Raw genomic sequence first — 19,326 nt, 5'->3', positions numbered from 1 at the left:
AAATTCATAAGTATTATGGATGAAAAATTCAAAACGATCGGCATGTCAATAATTGGCAACCTTGCCATTTTGGCTAATAACCTGTAAATTTCGTGTTGGAATACTTTTAACCAAATGCTGAGCGAATTTCTCGATATTTTTCCATGTCGTGGTTTACCGTTTTCCCTCAGTGTAGATTCTGCGTACATGGATCTCCCTATGATCCTCCCTATATTTTCAGCTGGATTCTAATCTGGAGAGCGAGCCGACCAGTCTAGAAAATTGAGTTTTTGGTCCTTAATTCATTGCTTTGCTGATATGAATAGTAGCATTGTTTTGCTGGAATGTGAATTTTTTGTGACGATATCCACGCAGAAACGGTAGAAGAGAGGATTCTAGAACATGTATGTAATCCTTGAATGATGTGAAAGCTATTCAGTGCTTTCCGGTTGCACAGAATCCCGCCCAAACCATGCACCATGTCCCACTGCTTTGGCAAAACTCAGACGTCTTCCGATGTGAGATGATGTAAGATGAGGAGTTTAGACCTTTTAAACCCTCTTTATGTGAGGATTTTTACCAAAACTTGACGAATTGTCACCCTTGTAACATTTAAATTGGAATATTGCTTTACTTGCATAAGCGATTTTGAGTTATTCGAAGCTGTTCTAGCTATTTCCCGCTTATCCCGGTCAGAGAGCTTCGATTTACGTGGAGTTCTCTCCTTCTTACCGTTGTAGGGACCTACTACTACTAAGATATCAAAATAGAGTACTTACCTGAACGGGAGAGATCTTGGCAATAGTGAGGAAAAAGATAGAAGGGATTACGAGGAGTACAGTTATACGCGAAGGTTGTGAATTAAATAGTGGTGTAATAAAAGAGTCTATTACGGAGTTATAATTGATAAATTAGTTTTTAATTTGAGTGTCCGAACGAGTCGATACATTTGGCGACGAGGTGAAGTAAAAAAGGGTATGTAGGATACAATTTTTTTTTTAATTGGAAATTTACATATCTATGCCATGGTTTTTTGTTCGGCGACGAATTCAAGATGGCTGACAGAAAAGCGAACGAAAAAAGAAAATATATTTGTGGAATGTGCTAGAACGTATGCCGTTATAAACCTAACGGATGTCTTATAATGAAGTGTGTGTGTATGTGTGTTATTCATTGGAGGAATGGGAACATTGGGAACGGAACATATGACAGTTCGGGAAAACAAAACAATTAATATGAATGTCATCAAAATTAGTATTTTCCCAGTGATGAGAGAAGAAAATGTGTCTCAATGAGTTTATACAGGTAAGCTGAACAATTCTGTTAACTTTGTATTAAAGCGTGATACCGCTACTTTATTATGAAAAAGGAACCATCGTGTTAAGAAAGATGATGGTCGGTGTACTGTCTGATGGGAATCAGCTAACGGTGAATTGAATTTCTGATTTGGGAATCAGCTAACGGTGATCGGAGTGTCTGATTTGGGAATCAGCCTGTGGTGAGAAAAGTATCTGATTTGGGAATCAGCTAGCGGTGAATAGAATGTCTGATTTGGGAATCAGCTAACGGTGAATAGAATGCCTGATTTGGGAATCAGCTAACGGTGAATAGAATGCCTGATTTGGGAATCAGCTTGTGGTGAGCGGAAAGTCTGATTTGGGAATCAGTTATTGGTGCGTTTAGTGTATCATTTGAGAATCAGATGATATGGTGATATACAGTGAAATGATGCAATCGACGGTTTAACTAGATGCTCCTGCGTATGAGAAGCAGGCTCATGTTCCGATTTGGGAATCGGTATTCGAGTTGACTGGTCGGTGTGGAAAGAAATTTTAAAACAATAGTCAGCATTATATCATGTGTACCGGTTTGGGAATCGGTTATCCTCGAAGGATAAGATGTTTTATATTCAGATAATGGGTTGTATTGATATAATTGTTGTTTTCAATGCACTGTTTTATTAATTATTAATGGATAGGTGATACCTGAATACACACATACACCCACTTATTTGGAATCACAAATGAATTGAATTGATGGAAAAGATAAATTATGTTTATTGGATTTAACAATATTGTTATGGTGTTTTATTTATTCTGTTCATCATACTTATATTGTTTTCAGATGGATTCGTCAAGGGTCATTCCGTCATTTAGATGCAATGAAATTGAAAAAACAAAATTGCATAAAGAATGGCAAATCTGGATACGATCATTGGATTATTATTTTGAAGCTGAAGACATAACTGACCTTGGAGGTTCACAGCTGCAAGCGATATTTCAATCGTTACCTGACAGTGAAAAATTTGCGATGGTATCTTTAGAGAAGGCTTATTATGATGTGGCGATTCAAGCATTGGACGATTTTTTTCAACCGGGTCGGCAAGATGTACTCGAGCGCCATAACTTACGAAGAATGAAGCAACAAGAAGGCGAGAGGTTTGCGGAATTTGTTATCAGGATTAGACAACAAATTAGTGAATGTGGCGTCGATAAATATGAACAGAGCGTTTGTAAGATTCTTACAGACATCATGCTGACAGATACTATAATAGAGGGCTGTATATCAGATGAACTACGGAAGCAGATTCTGCAGAAAGATCGATCAATAGAAGAAATCGAAGAAATCGGAAAATCACTGGAAGATTTTGGATCAAACCGCGAGGAGTTTAGGCAACATGAGCGCGTTTATGGTATTCAAACCAAACGACGGTATCAGCCATTGAAGCAGAAAGAAGACTTTCTACAGAAGTTTAAAAATCCGGAGATGAACTGTTTCCAATGCGGGCTTTTCGGACACATTTCGAGTGACACACGATGTCCGGCCAGAGGAAAATGGTGCAAGCGATGCAAGAAAATAGGACATTTTGAAGCCCGATGTCGGATGCAAGTCAGACCTTTCTCACGTTGGAAGGAAGAAACAGTAGGAGCCAAGAAGATTCGAGCTGTAAAACGTACTGCTGCACAGGACCAGGAAGTCCAAGAATTAAATGTAATTGAGGCTACAGAACCGTCGTCGGATAATTCATCGAGAACATATTACGCTTTCTATTCTGGAAACGAGTCAAATACGGTGAAATGTGTGATCGGAGGTGTTTCTCACCCGATGTTGGTTGACTCAGGAGCAGAGGCAAATTTGATTACTAGTGATGCTTGGAAGGAATTTAAATCTGCGGGAATCGAAGTAATCAGCTGTAACAAAGGGAGCGATCGTATACTGAAAAGCTATGCAACGACACTCCTCTCACGGTATTGGGCACGTTTACAGCAGTTGTCCGGGCTGGAATAAGATCCGTAGAAGCCGAGTTTTTCGTGATCCAAGGAGGTCAACGGTGTCTGTTGGGAGATGCTACGTCCAAACAATTGGGAATATTAAAAATTGGCCTGGAGATCGATCGTATTTCAGAAAATATAGAGCAACTTTCAAAGATTGCTGGCGTTAGTGTTCATATTCATTTGGATCCAGATGCTATACCGATTTTTCAACCTATGAGGAGAGTTCCCGTAGCACTGGAGGAAGCTGTGAACAGGAAACTTGAAAAGCTAATTGCGAGAGATATTATCGAGGAGAAAAAAGGTCCGGTGAGCTGGGTATCTCCATTGGTAGTAGTTGGAAAGGCGAACGGCGAACCTAGGATTTGTCTGGATCTAAGGAGAGTTAACGAAGCTGTACTGAGAGAAAGACACCCAATGCCAATGATCGATGACTTCTTAGCTAGAGTTGGACCGAATATGATACGTAGCAAATTGGACGTCAAAGATTCCTTCTTGCAGCTCGAGTTGAATGAGTCTTCAAGAGATGCAATGGTATTCCTTACATCAAATACACTCCTTACACGACACTCCTCTCAATGTACCGGTTCAAGCGCATGCCCTTCGGACTAGTGTCGGCTCCTGAAATTTTTCAAAAAACCATGGACGCAATATTGGCAGGTACTGAGGGCACTTGGTGGTACATCGATGATGTGTATATTGAAGGAAAGGACAAGGTGGAACATGTTCAACGTGTAAAGAAGGTAGTAAAAATTATGTAATTCTATCATGGTTTTTTTTTCTTCCTTTTTCTATGCTTGGTTGCTTGAGATCATCTTATACACAAATAAAATTGAGTAAAAATAGTTTTTCATCGATTTATCGTTGTTTACGTTTTTTTTTTGTTTTATATCTGATTTAATCCAGGTGCTAGCTAAATTGAAAGCAAGGAATGTGCAGCTCAACTGGGATAAATGTATTTTTGGGGCCGCAGAGCTCGAGTTCCTAGGTCATAAAATAACTAGAACTGGAATAATACCATCGGATGCCAAAGTGGAAGCTCTAGTCTCTTTCCGACGACCTGCGAATGCTAATGAAGTGCGGAGTTTTCTTGGGCTGGCCAACTACTTGAATCGGTTCATACCAAACTTGGCAACAGTAGATGCGCCACTAAGAGACATGATGAAGAAAGGAGTCTCTTTCAGTTGGCTGGTCGAACATGAAAAAGCCTTCCGCGAGATCAAGACAAAATTGGCTGATTCATCTACGTTGGGTTTTTATCAGAAGGGAGATAGAACATTGGTAATGGCTGATGCCAGTCCAATAGGACTAGGAGGCTTACTGATTCAAGTAGATAAGCATGGAAAACATCGAATTATAAGCTATGCGTCCAAATCATGACCTGAAACGGAAAAACGATATTGCCATACTGAAAAAGAGGCATTGGCACTTGTGTGGTGTGTTGAAAAGTTCTACATTTATTTGTATGGGATTGTCTTTGAGATTTTGACCGATTGCAAAGCACTTATCTATTTGTTTACACCGCGATCGAGACCTTGTGCTCGGATCGAAAGATGGGTTTTACGGCTCCAAGGATTTGATTACTTAGTAACGCATATTCCAGGGGAACAAAATCATGCCGACGTTTTATCGAGATTGTCAACATTAAAACCTGTAGCTTTTGACCAGCGGGAAGAAATCATGATTAAGGAAATTGTAGACTTTGCTGCAAACGCGGTAGCTATTCCATGGGAAGAAATGGTGGAAGCAAGCAAATCGGACGTGGAAATACAAACTGTTCTAGAAATAATTGGAAGCGGTAAACGTGATGAACTACCAATCGAATTTCGGGTTTTTGGTAATGAACTATGTCGAGTAGGATACCTTCTGTTACGCGGGGATCGTATAGTTGTTCCACGTGCATTACGGTCTCGTGTTCTTCAAATTGCTCATGAAGGTCATCTAGGAACTTCAATGATGAAGTCATCATTGCGTATATCAGTGTGGTGGCCTAAAATGGATAGAGAAGTGGAGCACTTTGTAAAGAATTGCCGTGGCTGTATACTGGTATCAGCACCTGATGTACCAGTTCCTATGGCGAGAAAATTGTTGCCAGCTGGTCCTTGGCAGGAGATAGCTGTTGATTTCATGGGACCACTGCCAGAGGGTCAGCGACTTTTCGTAGTAGTTGGCTATTACAGTCGATTTGTAGAAGTTGCAGAAATGAAGAACGTTACTGTGGCCGACACAATAAGAGAGTTATCAACGATATTCGGCCGTTTTGGAGTTCCTATTACGATGAGAGCCGATAATGGACCGCAACTGAGCGGTGAGTGTAAAGAACTTAAGCAGTTCTGCGAGGAATTCAACATTGAATTGGTTAACACGATTCCGTACTGGCCGCAGGCGAATGGTGAAGTAGAGCGTCAAAACAGAAATATCTTGAAGCGGTTACGAATAGCGCAGGAATTAGGCAAGGATTGGCGTTTAGAATTGAGAAAATTTTTACTCGCATACCATTCGACAATTCACTCGACGACTGGGAAGTCCCCATCGGAGCTGATGTTTGGGCGCAGGATCAGGAATAAGCTGCCTTCAATTCCGGAGCACAAGGAAGATGAAGAGGTTAGGGACCGGGACAAAATTGTCAAAGAAAAAGGGAAGGGATACTCAGACAACAAACGTAGGGCTTGTAGTAATGATGTTACGGAGGGGGATTTAGTATACATGAAACGACAAAGGAAAGAGCATAAGCTAGTCACAGATTTTTCTTCGGAGTTATTCAAGGTCATCAAACGAGTGGGATCGGAAGTTACTGTTAAGTCATTGAGATCAGGACATGAATACAAACGCTATGTCTCACATCTTAAGAAAGCAGAAGATCGTGTTCAGGATAGAGACGTTCAAGAAGAATCATTAGAACAAGAGGAGGTTGGCAGCGAAAAAAGATCAGAAGGCTCAGAAGGTCCTCAACATAATAATGATGAGAATATTGTTGTACCTGAGAAACGAAAATGTTTAGCTCCCAAGAAGTTTCAAGACTATGTGCCTTTTTGAAAATTAAAAACAAGGTGGGATGTAGGGACCTTCTACTACTAAGATATCAAAATAGAGTACTTACCTGAACGGGAGAGATCTTGGCTGGCGATGAGAGAGGCAATAGTGAGGAAAAAGATAGAAGGGATTACGAGGAGTACAGTTATACGCGAAGGTTGTGAATTAAATAGTGGTGTAATAAAAGAGTCTATTACGGAGTTATAATTGATAAATTAGTTTTTAATTTGAGTGTCCGAACGAGTCGATACAACCGTATCCCTGAGGATTCTTCAAATAATTGAGCACAACTTGATGAGATCGTTCAATCTGACGTGAAATTTCTATGATACCAACGCCTTCTTGGTAAAATGCATCGATTTGTCTTTCTTTTCTCTCCGTGAGCACTTTTCTCTTCGGCATTTTCCAGATTTATTCATCAAAACAACTAAAACAACGGAAAAATGTAACTGGTCTTGTAAAAACTTGACACATGAAAAATACAAAAACATTCGTTTAAGCTCAGCGCTTGCACACACACATATGAAAATTATGCAGTGTATGGTTGTCACCAATACCAATAAACTAGAATATAAGTTGAAGCATTGTTTGTTTACAATGGCACAAAGCAGCAAGAAAAATAGCACCTGGTCTTATAGAAGTTGGACAGAGTGTATTACTGTTACCCATGAAAAGGTAGATTCTGCTATTACCAAGATGAAATACTCTACACCACCTAGTTTAGATGAACTTCATTCCTGTGTTTTGAAACGTTGTTCGAGCGCACTGGTGCATCCATTAACAATAAACGGTACTTTCGTATTAGCGTCACCGGAGCCGAAATACAATAGATAGCATTTTTAACCGCCGTCGGAAGCGGCGGCCTTTACAGTGCTATTTTGCGTGTAAAAAATTGTAATTTCAATATTTGGCTAATAATTGTTATCCCAAAAGGTCGGAATATACAGGAGAAATATGGTATGCCACGTTCCTCAACAAAACTATATAAATCGAGTCATTGTTCACATAGGTATACATGAAACATCGGCAGGTTTAGTGTTAACACTACTTTTTAACAAGTCGCTTAGAGAAGGCAGATTTCCATTTTGTTGGAAGTTGTGTTAAGATATTTGGTAATGATGTACTGTTCGCTAACTGTGAAAATTATATATCAGCTGATCAACATGGACTCTACCCTAAGAGATCTCTTTCCACAAATTTGGTGCAGTTTACTTCATTTTACTTGCGTAGTCTAGATGTCGGTTCACAAGTTGACGTAATATATACCGATCTCAAAGCAACGTTCGACCGATTCGATCATAGGACACTACTTTTAAAACTGGATAAACTCGGAATCTCTAGTGATCTCATCAGATGGTTTGAACCATACCTTACAAATCGCAGACTCTGTTTTAAAATTGGATCTAAATCGTCAGAATATTTTTACCAAAAAAAAATCCGGCGTTCCACAGGAAGACAATTTGGCGAACCGAGCCATCTAACGAACTGAAATGTGTCCAGGATCTTCACCAGGTTTTCGGAATAACGTTTTAAGCCAACATTGAGGTAGTTTTAACACATGAGGGACCGCAAAGAAATGTGTAAGACATACGCCTGGAACCGCACGTTTCGGGGAAAACTTGTACGCTTAATTTGTTTGGATTCCACGAATAAGATCGTTTCCTTCGGTGTGGATGAGACGAAGGTGAGCCATCGGTAAGCCTTGTTAGATTCATGGCAGACCAAGACCCATCGAGTGTACACGGGTTATTTCGTGATCCATCCGTAACGGACCTCCGCGATCACGAGAAAACTCGTGAGTGGTCCTTAATATGTTAAGAAGATTTTATATTTTGATAACTTTATATGCAATATGTTCTTGTGTATGTTTATGTTTAATTAACTTAGTTGGTCTTCGATTGTAAAGTTATTGTTATTTGTTACGAGCACTAGAAGATATGATGTTTTTATGCCCTTCTGAGTAAAAGATTCATTAACTCAAAAGGGATTTTCCTTATCATGAAACATTTCACTAAATCATCAGGCTAGATGGGAATAAATGAATAAATAAATAAATTACCCGCACTACCTTTTATTTCACCTAAAAAACACCAATTTTTGCATTCTATCAAAATTATCAATAGATTCTGTAGAATGGTTCATGTAGAGTTTAAGAGAAGTTCTGTAACGATTTGAGGTCACAGAAATATGGAAGGTCTTGAAAATATATGAAAATCTTTATTGTGTCGATTTTTATCCTGATTTCCCTTACAATTTCCTAGCACGTGTTTTGACCATAAGATGCTTTTTCAATGTCCGATTTGATTGTTTGCTGGCACATACGGATTCTCTGAACAGTAATTTGGTTGATACCCAAGATTTTCTAAATTGTTCCCGATACCCTCGAACGTTGATTCAATCTAACGATAATTTTACGTACCCGAATATTTGGAAATATTATTTGCCTTTGAGTTCCACAGGGACAGAGTGCTACATGCGCCAGAGGGCAATTTTCCACCTCCATACGTCTGAAAGATGTTACTGTTCAATTTTGTCCTCTCATGCATTGTTCTATGAAATTCCACCTAATGCATGTCCCGAACCATTATCAATTCTCTTAACCCCGCCAAATCACACAGCGCATGCTCCGGCCGGAGTGTCATCAAATGTTTTTCACAGCTGCAATTTTCCGCCTCACTGTTGTTTGTTTATATCGGAAGCGCAATATCGACTGCACTGGTCAAAAGTTTCGTCCCGTGAGGAATTTTAACCGTTTCTCAGGCTCCTGACAATCGTTACCGGTCGATAAGCAATGTAGTATGCCTGGTAGTCTTTGTTGGCGCCGGTTCGCAACTAAAACAGCCCTCTAGTCAGTATGTCAATCAGTTTTTTCCATCACCTGCTGTAGAACTTAGACGATGTCCAGTTTCGAGTTCCTACCTTTCGAGGTGAGTGTTCCGGCGCAGTTATTCAGCTCAACGAAATCAACAACTTTTTACTTCAGATTTGCTGCCTGATTTTCGACTATCTAAGCGTGGCGGATTTAAAAAATGCCTCCCTCGCCTGTCGCCGTTGGTGTCACATAATATTTTCGGATTACTACATTCGAAGGTTCATGCTGAGGATCAACCTACATCGAACAGATCATTCCAAGATGTTGAAAGCGACGGGATCTCCGGTGATGTCGGATAGATCTCTGGCAACCGGCCCAAGCTCGTTTCCCTGTTCGTTATATCAGCGCTGTCGCTTGGCGAAGGGTAAATCCAAATGCGAACTGCGGCAGATGTCGGTGATGTTGATGCGGTCCCGTAGGCACTATAGCAATATCACTTTCGTTTGCGATAACCGGAGCGAGTTCACCGACAATGTGTTCAATGTCATATTGAACCTTCTGAGACCGAGCGGATTGGAGCGGGTCGAGATGTTGAAAATTATTCTCTCATCCAATTTGAACGTGTTGGTTACGATATTGAATAGTGCTATCAGAAATATGACGCGGCTGAAAAGCTTCCACCTGATATATGATCCCCAGCGGAGAATACAGTGTGGGGACCAGATAAGACCATGCGTGATCATCGAGAGTCAAACGATAACGCACATCGAGCTCAAATCAGTGATTCCCGAACAAATCAAGCTGCCGAAGCTGGACTCGCTGGACGTTAGTCTGCAGCCTGGAATCGCGGCTATAATCGAAAGCGTGGCGCACAATCTGACATATCTCCAGCTTCAACTCGACTGCTCGTCTGCGAACTGTGGCGAAGAGGAAATCTATGCACTGACATTGGACCGTCTTAAGGTGCTGAAAATGAGTCGTGGCATCATGAACGAATTCAGTTTCCCGATTCCGGTGAGCTCGAATCGACCGGGACTGAAGCTTCGCTTCTTTCGTCATTTGGACCAACTGGAGAAACTGATCCTAGAGGAAAAGTACACAGCGGAGAATATTTTTCTCGCTATCTGTGAAACCTCCCGCAATCTGGTAGAGCTAAAGATAGACCACCTTAAGGTTATCAACTGCACCGTTTTAGATAGGCTTTCGTTGCTGCAGAATCTCAAGGTACTTTCGCTTCCAAATATTTACTCATCGCACGAAATTTCCTTCCACTATGTCTACCTGCCAAAGCTGGAGAGTCTCCATCTGGAGATTTTCAAGGACTCTACGTACTCGTTCAGCAAATTTCTTAATCTAAAACGTCTTACCATCGGCACGTACTCTTCGCAAGCACCGGAAATAATCGACATCATCTCGATGCACATCCAGCAGTTGCGTGAGTTGCGGTTGTACTTCCTCGACTTTGCTGGCGTTCCATCGCGCACATTCCGCAAGCTTGCCTACCTGGGGCAGCTGCGCAAACTGGAACTGATCAAGGGTCACCTCCGGAGGGATGCCTTCGGACGGTGTCCTCCGGGCATGAGCGGACTGGAGCTGATTGTGTTCAACTTCTGCCAGCTTGACACAGAACACTTCGACGGGCTGCGGGAGCGCTTTCCGGCGCTGAAGGACGTCCGGTTCGAGGATTGCCTGGTGCGCGTCCAGATGCCGTACTCGGAGGTGAGATTTAACTATCGTTAAGGGTTTCGTAGTGAATTATTCAAATTTTATCGTTAATAAAAAAAAGATTTGTTGATGAAGGAACAATAGTGTTTTGAACACCGGTTTTTGAGCTATAGGAATCAGATGGGAAAGTCTAGGGGTCTTCTTTTTATAAGACCGCGTTTTTCAGTAAGAGTGCCAAATCAGAAAACAAGTCACGATTTTATGAAATGAAGTTATCGTTAATAACAAATTCCGCTACAAAAGAAATGATTGAAATGATTGAAACAGCAATCAAATCAGAAATACGTTTGATATTCTCTAGCCATTGTGATTCCCTAATCCGCTAACGGTTTAAATCAGGGATTCTAAAAGAGGTCGATGTCGAACCCTTGGGGTCGAGAACAGCTTCCCAGAGGTCGACAAGATACTGTATAAGTTGTGTTACGTGAACCAACTCGTTATAAGAATGACTAATATTTAAGTGGAAAATATTATTGTTGAAGTTTGTATAAATAATTATCAATTACACTTTATATTTTCCAAAATTTTTGTCTATTTATTGATGAGAAAATGATATCAAGTTTACTCATATGACCAACCACAAAGTTTTCGAATTAATAAGTATTTTGTATTATTTTTCATATTTTTTTTAAATGTCAAGTTTGTTCTTTATTTAAAAATTACATAGTTAATTCACATTTGAATTGAATTCCAAAGCCGCAATATCTATTGATTTTCAAAGAAATTTGCTATGGGGGTCGATGGTATCACTTTATTCTGGAAAAACGTTCTCTTGCTAAAAATAGATTGAGAATCCCTGGTTGAAATTAACGAAAATTGTTCTAAACACCAGTGGTGTCAATAAGACGCAAATTATGCATCTGTGAGATACAATATTCATATACTACTGCGAATCAAATTCAGCGTTCGTGTTACGGACCCAATTTAGATAGCAAGGCCAGCCAATAAACAAAATAATGTTATTGAAGTGCAAACGAGCGCATAGAAAATTTATAGCCCAATGAATCACCAGATACGGCCATGTGATTCATCCCTTTCTTATTTTTCCTTTCCTTTTGTATAGCTTCAGACAAGCGGTGCATGACGCACCAGAAAGTAGGGACAAATAAATAAACAAATCTGTGACCCGCACGATCCTCTGAATAGATCGTATTACTCATAGTGTAGCGCAGGCATACAAGATAGGAAATCACGTGTTCATTTGAGACCGTGAGCAGGCAGCATAGACAGATAAGGCGCCTGGAATACACAAAGACAACAAGGCACCAGGCGAAAGATTATTGCTGGTAATAAGCCTGGCCTCGCCCATTATCGAATATACGAAGGGCTATAAACAAAAATAACATTTTAAGCCGACGATGAGTAATAAACTTTCTAAATTGTACCCCTCTAGCGAGAGCGACAAAGGTCCGCAAAGATAAGCGGGTAGTAATAACATGTAGGGAAATAGCAGGCAGACAATCGATATGGGCTCGGTTGTCTGAGAAGGAAAGAGAGATCTCTTCTCTCCTTTATAGTTTTAACGCCTAGGAATGAATTCTTGGGTATATATACTGGGGATTCTGGCCTAGGAAGTCAGTTCAATTTCACAGTTCAAATCAAACAGTTCAATTTCACAGTTCAAATCAAACAGTTCAATTTCACAGTTCAAATCAAACAGTCCAATTGTTGAGTCCATTTCAAAATTCAAATCAAACAGTTCAAATCAAACAGTTCAAATCAGAAGTCTAATTCGTTAGTTCAAAATCAAAGTTCGTAGTTCAAAGTTCAATTCGTGATCCGAAAATCCACCAAGCGTTGACAACCAGGCGTCACGCATCAGAATCCGGATACACCCAAGCGTTGGCAACCAGGCGCCACGCTATAAAAGGTATAACCAAAAGGAACAAATCCCAATCCGAAAAGCAGACCATTTGCTTCGCTTCACCGGACCGCACTGGAGCCGGAAGAGGTTGAAGTTTTGTGGCTGCCCTAGCCGGGATTTGTTCACGCAAAGGGGCTTAGCCCATAAGAGACCAACCAAGTCCAGGGAAATAGATCCCTGGCTTTAATAAATTTAAACCGTGATTCTCAGGCCTCAATTGCCGACATCTAGGGAAAAAGTTCCCTAGATTAATCACGAAGCGCTCGAGAGAGGACGAGCGAAAAGTCTTGCCTTCATAGCAAGCATCTAGGGAACTCCAGTTCCTTAGATTATATTTTGGTGGCTCCAGAGAGGAGATTTAAAACTCACACCTTCGCCAAGAAAAGAACCACGATCCCTCGCGCAAGAGGAGTAAATCGGGAGGCTCAGAATCACGCCTTTTTGAAAAGACTAAGAAGTCAAGAATTGAAATTTGAACTCTCGCGCCAGAGAGTGAAATTGAACTCACGTGTATTCAAACGGGAATCACGTTGTAAGAGGAGATAAGACTTGGAACTCAAGCACTCATAGAAATTGATTTGAACACACGTGCATTCAAAAGGGAATCACGTTTATAAGAAAGAGATAAGACTTGAAAATTTAAGCACTCAAAAAAGATCTGAATTGAACTCACGTGTATTCAAGAAGGAATCACGTTAATTAAAATGGCTACATACGCATATAAAGCCAACCCTAATGGGCACTGCCGTCTGTGTACGGACAAAGACAAGAAAGAGGACATGGTCGCATGCGATGAATGCGATCGGTGGTTCCACATTTCATGTGTGGGACTCACATACCTACCCAAGAAAGATGAAAGGTGGGTATGCCCTAAGTGCATGAGCACAGAAAGGGAAATGATGGAACTGAAAGTCAAAGTCAGACAATCAGTTTCCGGAGACAGCTTGCAAGAAATTTTGCAAGAGAACAGAGCAGCAATGGAGGCTCTGGTAAAGTCCATGAGGACAACGAGATTCGAAGCTGAACCAGGTACAAGTTCAGCACACAATAATGACAGCATCGAAGGTCAAAATCAGGAGGCAGAGCCAGAATGGACTGTCTACCTAAAGCGACAAGCACTCATGAGCTTGCCAAAATATGGAGGTGCGGCCAGAGAATGGCCGAAATTTAAAAAGGCCTTTGATGAGACCACAAAACAAGGTCAATTTAACAGGCTTGAAAATTTGAATCGCCTGCAAACAGTGCTGTACGGGAACGCAGAGAGGAGCGTCCGACAGTTAATGATGGATCCAAATAATATGGACCAAATAATTGATAGACTAGAAGATAATTTCGGAAGACCCGAACTAGTCTATAAAGAACTACTAGCCGAACTCACCAATATCAAAAGGGAGAGTCGGAATTTGATTACCGAGATATCCGAAGCACTGGATAATCTCGTCTGTAATGTTTCTCTTATGGATAGAGAAGAATTCCTGATTGACCACCGATTGGTGGAAGAGATCATAAGGAAAATGCCCTACGGTCTACAGGTGAAGTGGACTGAAGAAATGTACGACGGGGCAAAGACTTTAGCTGATCTCAATGAGTGGCTGAAGCCTCATTCGAGAACCAATAGACTGCTGAATGGCACCAGCAGGCCGCAGCCGCGAGAAACAAGCAGACCGCAGCCGCGAGAAATTAACAGATCGCAGCCGCGAGACACGAGGCCTGAGCGTCGATTTAACGTAAATACGCATCAGGAAAATAGATCGACAATAATAAAACGCAATTGTGAAGCATGTCGGGGAAACCACAAACTCCTCGAATGCACCAGATTTAAGGCTATGAAGCCTGAAAAGCGAAATGAATTAGCCTTTAAGGCAAAGGTATGCTTGAGCTGTCTCGCATTTACAAACCATATGATGCGAGACGGCAAAAGAGCAAAACAATGTGGAATTAATGGATGTAAGTTCAAACATCATCCATTAATTCATAAATCTCATGAGAGAGAATCAAGTGATTCAAATCAGTCGGAAGGACAGCATAGTCCAGATACACAAGCAGATGGTGAGATACACAATCACCAACAACTAACAAAATCCAACGTATTCTACCAAATAGTTCCTGTGACGTTGAAAAATAATGACAAAATCATCAACACGTTCGCTTTCTTGGATGCGGGGTCATCACTCTCTCTAATAGACGAGGAGATTGCGAACAAGTTAGGGCTCAACGGAAGAATTGATCCGTTAATGCTAAAGTGGACGCAGAACGTCACGAGAAACGAACAAAACAGCCGTAGAGTTCAGGTACGAATCAACGGCAACAATGAAAAAGAATACGTCATGAAAGGAGTGAGAACGATAAAGAATCTCCAACTCCCAGAGCAAAGCTTCAACAAGGAGGTGATGGAGAAAAGGTATCCATACCTCAAGAATCTGCCGTTGAGCAGTTACAGCAGTATACGCCCGACGATATTAATTGGACTGAGTCACAGTCACTTGTTAATTCCATTCGAAAGGCGAATGAGAAAACCGAACGAGCCCACAGCGCTACGAACCAAACTTGGATGGTTCATGTTCGGCAACATATCGTCCAATGTGCAAGGCGGACACATCATGGTCATTCAGCAAGAAGATGAAATGAACAAGGCTTTGCAGAAATATTTCTCCACCGAAGACTTCGGCGTTAAGGTAGTCAAGAATCTACCAAAATCAGCTGAAGAAGAAAAGGCTGAACAAATTCTAAGAAGTACTATGAAATACAAGGATGGTAGATACGAAGTTGGACTTCTATGGAAAGATGAGGAAACGAAATTTCCAAATAGCTACAACAATGCAGCAAAGAGGCTGACAACGAGTGAGAGAACGTTAAAAAAAGACCCAGAGTTGAAAAAATGGGCAATAGAAACATTTGCGGATTACGAGAAGAAAGGCTACATCCGCAAACTGTCAGAGGAAGAAATTATGAAGCCGATATCAAGAGTGTATTATCTTCCACACTTTATTGTGCACAACAAAAATAAGTTGCCACCTAAACCAAGGTTGGTTTTCGATGCGGCGGCAAAGATACAAGGTGTATCATTCAACACGGAACTGTTATCAGGGCCGGATGCTACTACGTCATTGTTCGGTGTTTTAGTAAGATTCCGAGAAGGAGCAATTGCTGTATGTGGAGACATCAAAGAGATGTTCCACCAAGTACGAATCCGAGCTGAAGATCAACACGCTCAGAGATTCTTATGGAGAGATTGTGATAGCAGTAAGAAACCTGATGTATACGTAATGCAGGTGATGACATTCGGATCAACCTGTTCACCGTCATGTGCACAAGCGGTTAAAAACCACAACGCAGAAAAATTCAGAAAATATTGTCCAGTGGCGACTGAAGCAATCATCAAGCAACACTACGTCGACGATTATTTGGATAGTTTCGAAGAGCTTGATAAGGCAGCAGAGATAGTACTACATGTTATGAAAATTCACGATCACGCGGGTTTCCACATCAGAAACTTTGTGTCAAACAGCAGAGAACTTCTGCAAAGTTTACCCTCGGAACGTGTACAAATTTCCGGAATCAAAATGTTCGAAGAAAAGGATTCAATGACAGAAAAGGTACTTGGTGTATATTGGAACACCACGTCTGACACACTCGGCTATCAAATCAAATTAGACAAGCTAGGAAGTGATGTTACACAAATGCTACGTTTACCAACAAAGAGAGAGGTACTAGCTTTCGTGATGAGTGTCTACGATCCACTTGGACTCATCTCAAATATAACTGTGCATGGAAGAATCCTCATGCAAAGGCTGCACATAGAAAATATAGATTGGGATGACGAAATTCCCGAGAAGTTGCAGTCAGACTGGCAACACTGGTTAGAAATTATTGAATCTGCTGATAGCGTAACGATACCAAGATACATCCTCGAAGAAAGAACAGGTGAAGTAGAACTACACACCTTTGTAGATGCTTCTGAGAAAGCATTTTGTGCATGTGTGTACGTAAGAAGTATATCTGGAAACACACCACACGTAAGACTTCTATCAGCAAAGTCTAGAGTAGCACCAGTCAAACCATTGAGCATACCACGCCTAGAGCTACAAGCGGCCGTGTTAGGAAGCCGATTAACCAAAACGATAATAGATGAAACGAGGTTGAAAATCGTCAGCAAAACATTTTGGAGTGATTCACAGACCGTATTGTCATGGATCAAGAGTCCAAAACGAAGAAGCGTATTTGTGATGCATCGAGTAGGTGAAATCCTGGAAGATAACAGGAAAAATGAATGGCGATGGGTGCCAACAGATGAAAATCCAGCCGATGAAGGCACAAAGGAAAAGCTAGGAAAATCACAATGGTTTGAGGGACCTGATTTCCTAAAGCTCTCAGAATCGTCATGGCCTTCCATTGAAGAGAAGGAAACAGACGAAGAGTTGAGAGAAACAGTGCTAGTTCACGAAGAACTAAGCAAACTTAGTTTCATCGATAAGTACAAGGAATACTCAGATTGGTGGAAATTGGTGAAGAACCTTTGTGTATTAAACAGGACAAAGGAAAGATTACGTCGTGGATATATTCCAGACATTGAGTACAAGGACTACCAAAGAGCTGAGAACGTGCTCTATAGAAAGATGCAATGGGAAGCATTTCCAACAGAGATGGAAACTTTATTCAATGGCGGAACAATATCGTCAGGACCATTGGTCAGTTACGCACCCTTCCTAGACGAGGCAGGGGTAATGAGAAGTGGAGGACGTTTGAAGAAAGCCATGTCAGTACCATGGACTACAAGAACGCCAATATTGCTCCCACAAAAGCATCCATATACATATTTGATCGTGAAAGCAACACACGAAAGATATTTCCACCACGGCGAAAACACCGTCATAGCAGCATTACGGCAGAAGTATTGGATACTGCATATAAGAACAGTATTAGCAAACGTCAAGAAGAATTGCAATAGGTGCAAAATACGACGTGCAACTCCGGTAGAGCCGATGATGGCAGATTTACCACATTTCCGCACAGAAGCGCATATACCTCCATTTACAAACTGCGGAGTAGATTACTTCGGACCTTTCGAAGTAGCGGTAAAGAGATCGCTCGAGAAGAGATGGGGCGTCATATTCACCTGTCTCTCAACAAGAGCAGTACATATTGAGATGGCAGAAAATCTCAGTACTGATGCGTTCATGGTCGTGTTAAGGAACTTCCAGAACCGAAGAGGAAAGGTCACCAGTATCTACAGCGACAACGGAACGAACTTCGTTGGAGCAGAGCGAGAGTTAAAGTCGCTAGTCAATGAAATCAACGAGAAGATGGGCAAAAATGAAGCAGCAAAAATGGAAATCCAGTGGAGATTCAACCCACCTTCAGCACCACATTTTGGAGGCGCTTGGGAGAGATTAATAAGAAACGTCAAAGTAGCACTAGCAGAGATCCTGAAAGTTTGGGGTAGGAGCAAGCCATCAGCAGCAACGTTGCAAGCTGCATTCATCCAAGCGGAATTTTTAGTCAACTCTCGACCGTTGACACACATACCAGTCTCCTGCATCGACGATGAAGTGTTGACGCCATTCCACGCGTTAATAGGAAGAGCAGGAGAGTATGCCCCACCGTATGCACCAACGACCAGTCAGTATGACACAGCGCAATGGAGACGCATTCAACATTATTCCAAGTTGTTTTGGAACCGATGGAAGAAGGAGTACTTACCAACTCTGTTAAAGCGTAATAAAAATACGCAGAAAGTAGAACCGATCAAAGTCAACGACATCGTCTTAATCACGGACGACGACGCACCACCAGGAAAATGGCTTAAAGGACGAGTCATCGAAACGTTTGTGGCGAGCGACGGGCAAGTTCGCCAAGCAAAGATCCAAACCGCGAAAGGTGTCCTGAAACGACCGGCAGTTAAAATTGCAGTACTGGACATTATCAAGGGAAATGATCCAGCCATCAACTAATCAGGAAGAAGACGTCAGTGCTCGCTACCAGAGCACCAATATCCGAAAGATGCAGCCAACTGATGTAAGCTCGCGTCAGAGCTAAGATGTATGATCCATGGACCAAGCATTGAAGAGGACATCCTTTGGAACCAGGCAACGTGCCGAAGAATTGAAATTTAAAAGTGTTTTTAAACTCTGTTAGAATATAAGGATGAATGTAAAATAAATGATGCTCCGAAAACATGTAAACAAATAGAGATATAAGTAACACAGGTAGCATAGGGTCCGTTCAGGAATTTTATAAATCGAACAAGTAGATTTATCAGGGCCGGAATGTTACGGACCCAATTTAGATAGCAAGGCCAGCCAATAAACAAAATAATGTTATTGAAGTGCAAACGAGCGCATAGAAAATTTATAGCCCAATGAATCACCAGATACGGCCATGTGATTCATCCCTTTCTTATTTTTCCTTTCCTTTTGTATAGCTTCAGACAAGCGGTGCATGACGCACCAGAAAGTAGGGACAAATAAATAAACAAATCTGTGACCCGCACGATCCTCTGAATAGATCGTATTACTCATAGTGTAGCGCAGGCATACAAGATAGGAAATCACGTGTTCATTTGAGACCGTGAGCAGGCAGCATAGACAGATAAGGCGCCTGGAATACACAAAGACAACAAGGCACCAGGCGAAAGATTATTG

At 41.3% G+C, this 19,326-nt stretch overlaps 3 protein-coding genes across 4 annotated transcripts; all 3 read left to right on the top strand.

The window, feature by feature from the left end:
* The first annotated feature begins 1,225 nt into the window (after positions 1-1,225).
* Positions 1,226-8,352, top strand: LOC129771752 (uncharacterized protein K02A2.6-like). 2 transcript variants are annotated; one of them, XM_055775750.1, is made up of 4 exons: positions 1,226-1,284; positions 2,104-3,994; positions 4,158-6,629; positions 6,694-8,352. In XM_055775750.1, exons 1-2 carry the CDS (start codon positions 1,261-1,263, stop codon positions 3,265-3,267), a joined length of 1,188 nt encoding a protein of 395 aa, XP_055631725.1. In that variant the 5' UTR covers positions 1,226-1,260; the 3' UTR covers positions 3,268-3,994; positions 4,158-6,629; positions 6,694-8,352. The 2 variants fall into 2 exon arrangements, with proteins under 2 accessions (XP_055631725.1, XP_055631724.1); XM_055775749.1 differs by lacking the exon at positions 2,104-3,994 and having other exon boundaries at positions 1,256-1,284.
* Positions 8,353-8,919: 567 nt separating this feature from the next.
* LOC129771751 (uncharacterized) lies at positions 8,920-11,281 on the top strand. Its single transcript, XM_055775748.1, has 2 exons — positions 8,920-9,211; positions 9,268-11,281. Exons 1-2 carry the CDS (start codon positions 9,182-9,184, stop codon positions 10,834-10,836), a joined length of 1,599 nt encoding a protein of 532 aa, XP_055631723.1. The 5' UTR covers positions 8,920-9,181; the 3' UTR covers positions 10,837-11,281.
* Positions 11,282-13,389: 2,108 nt separating this feature from the next.
* On the top strand, positions 13,390-18,636 carry LOC129765759 (uncharacterized). The gene has a single exon (XM_055766184.1). The coding sequence runs from the start codon at positions 13,390-13,392 to the stop codon at positions 18,634-18,636; it is 5,247 nt and encodes a 1,748-aa protein (XP_055622159.1).
* Positions 18,637-19,326: the final 690 nt, after the last annotated feature.

Source organism: Toxorhynchites rutilus, chromosome 2 (genome assembly GCF_029784135.1).
Source record: "Toxorhynchites rutilus septentrionalis strain SRP chromosome 2, ASM2978413v1, whole genome shotgun sequence".
Classification (NCBI taxonomy): Eukaryota; Metazoa; Arthropoda; class Insecta; order Diptera; family Culicidae; genus Toxorhynchites; species Toxorhynchites rutilus.
This window is presented reverse-complemented; position numbering and strand designations above follow the sequence as displayed.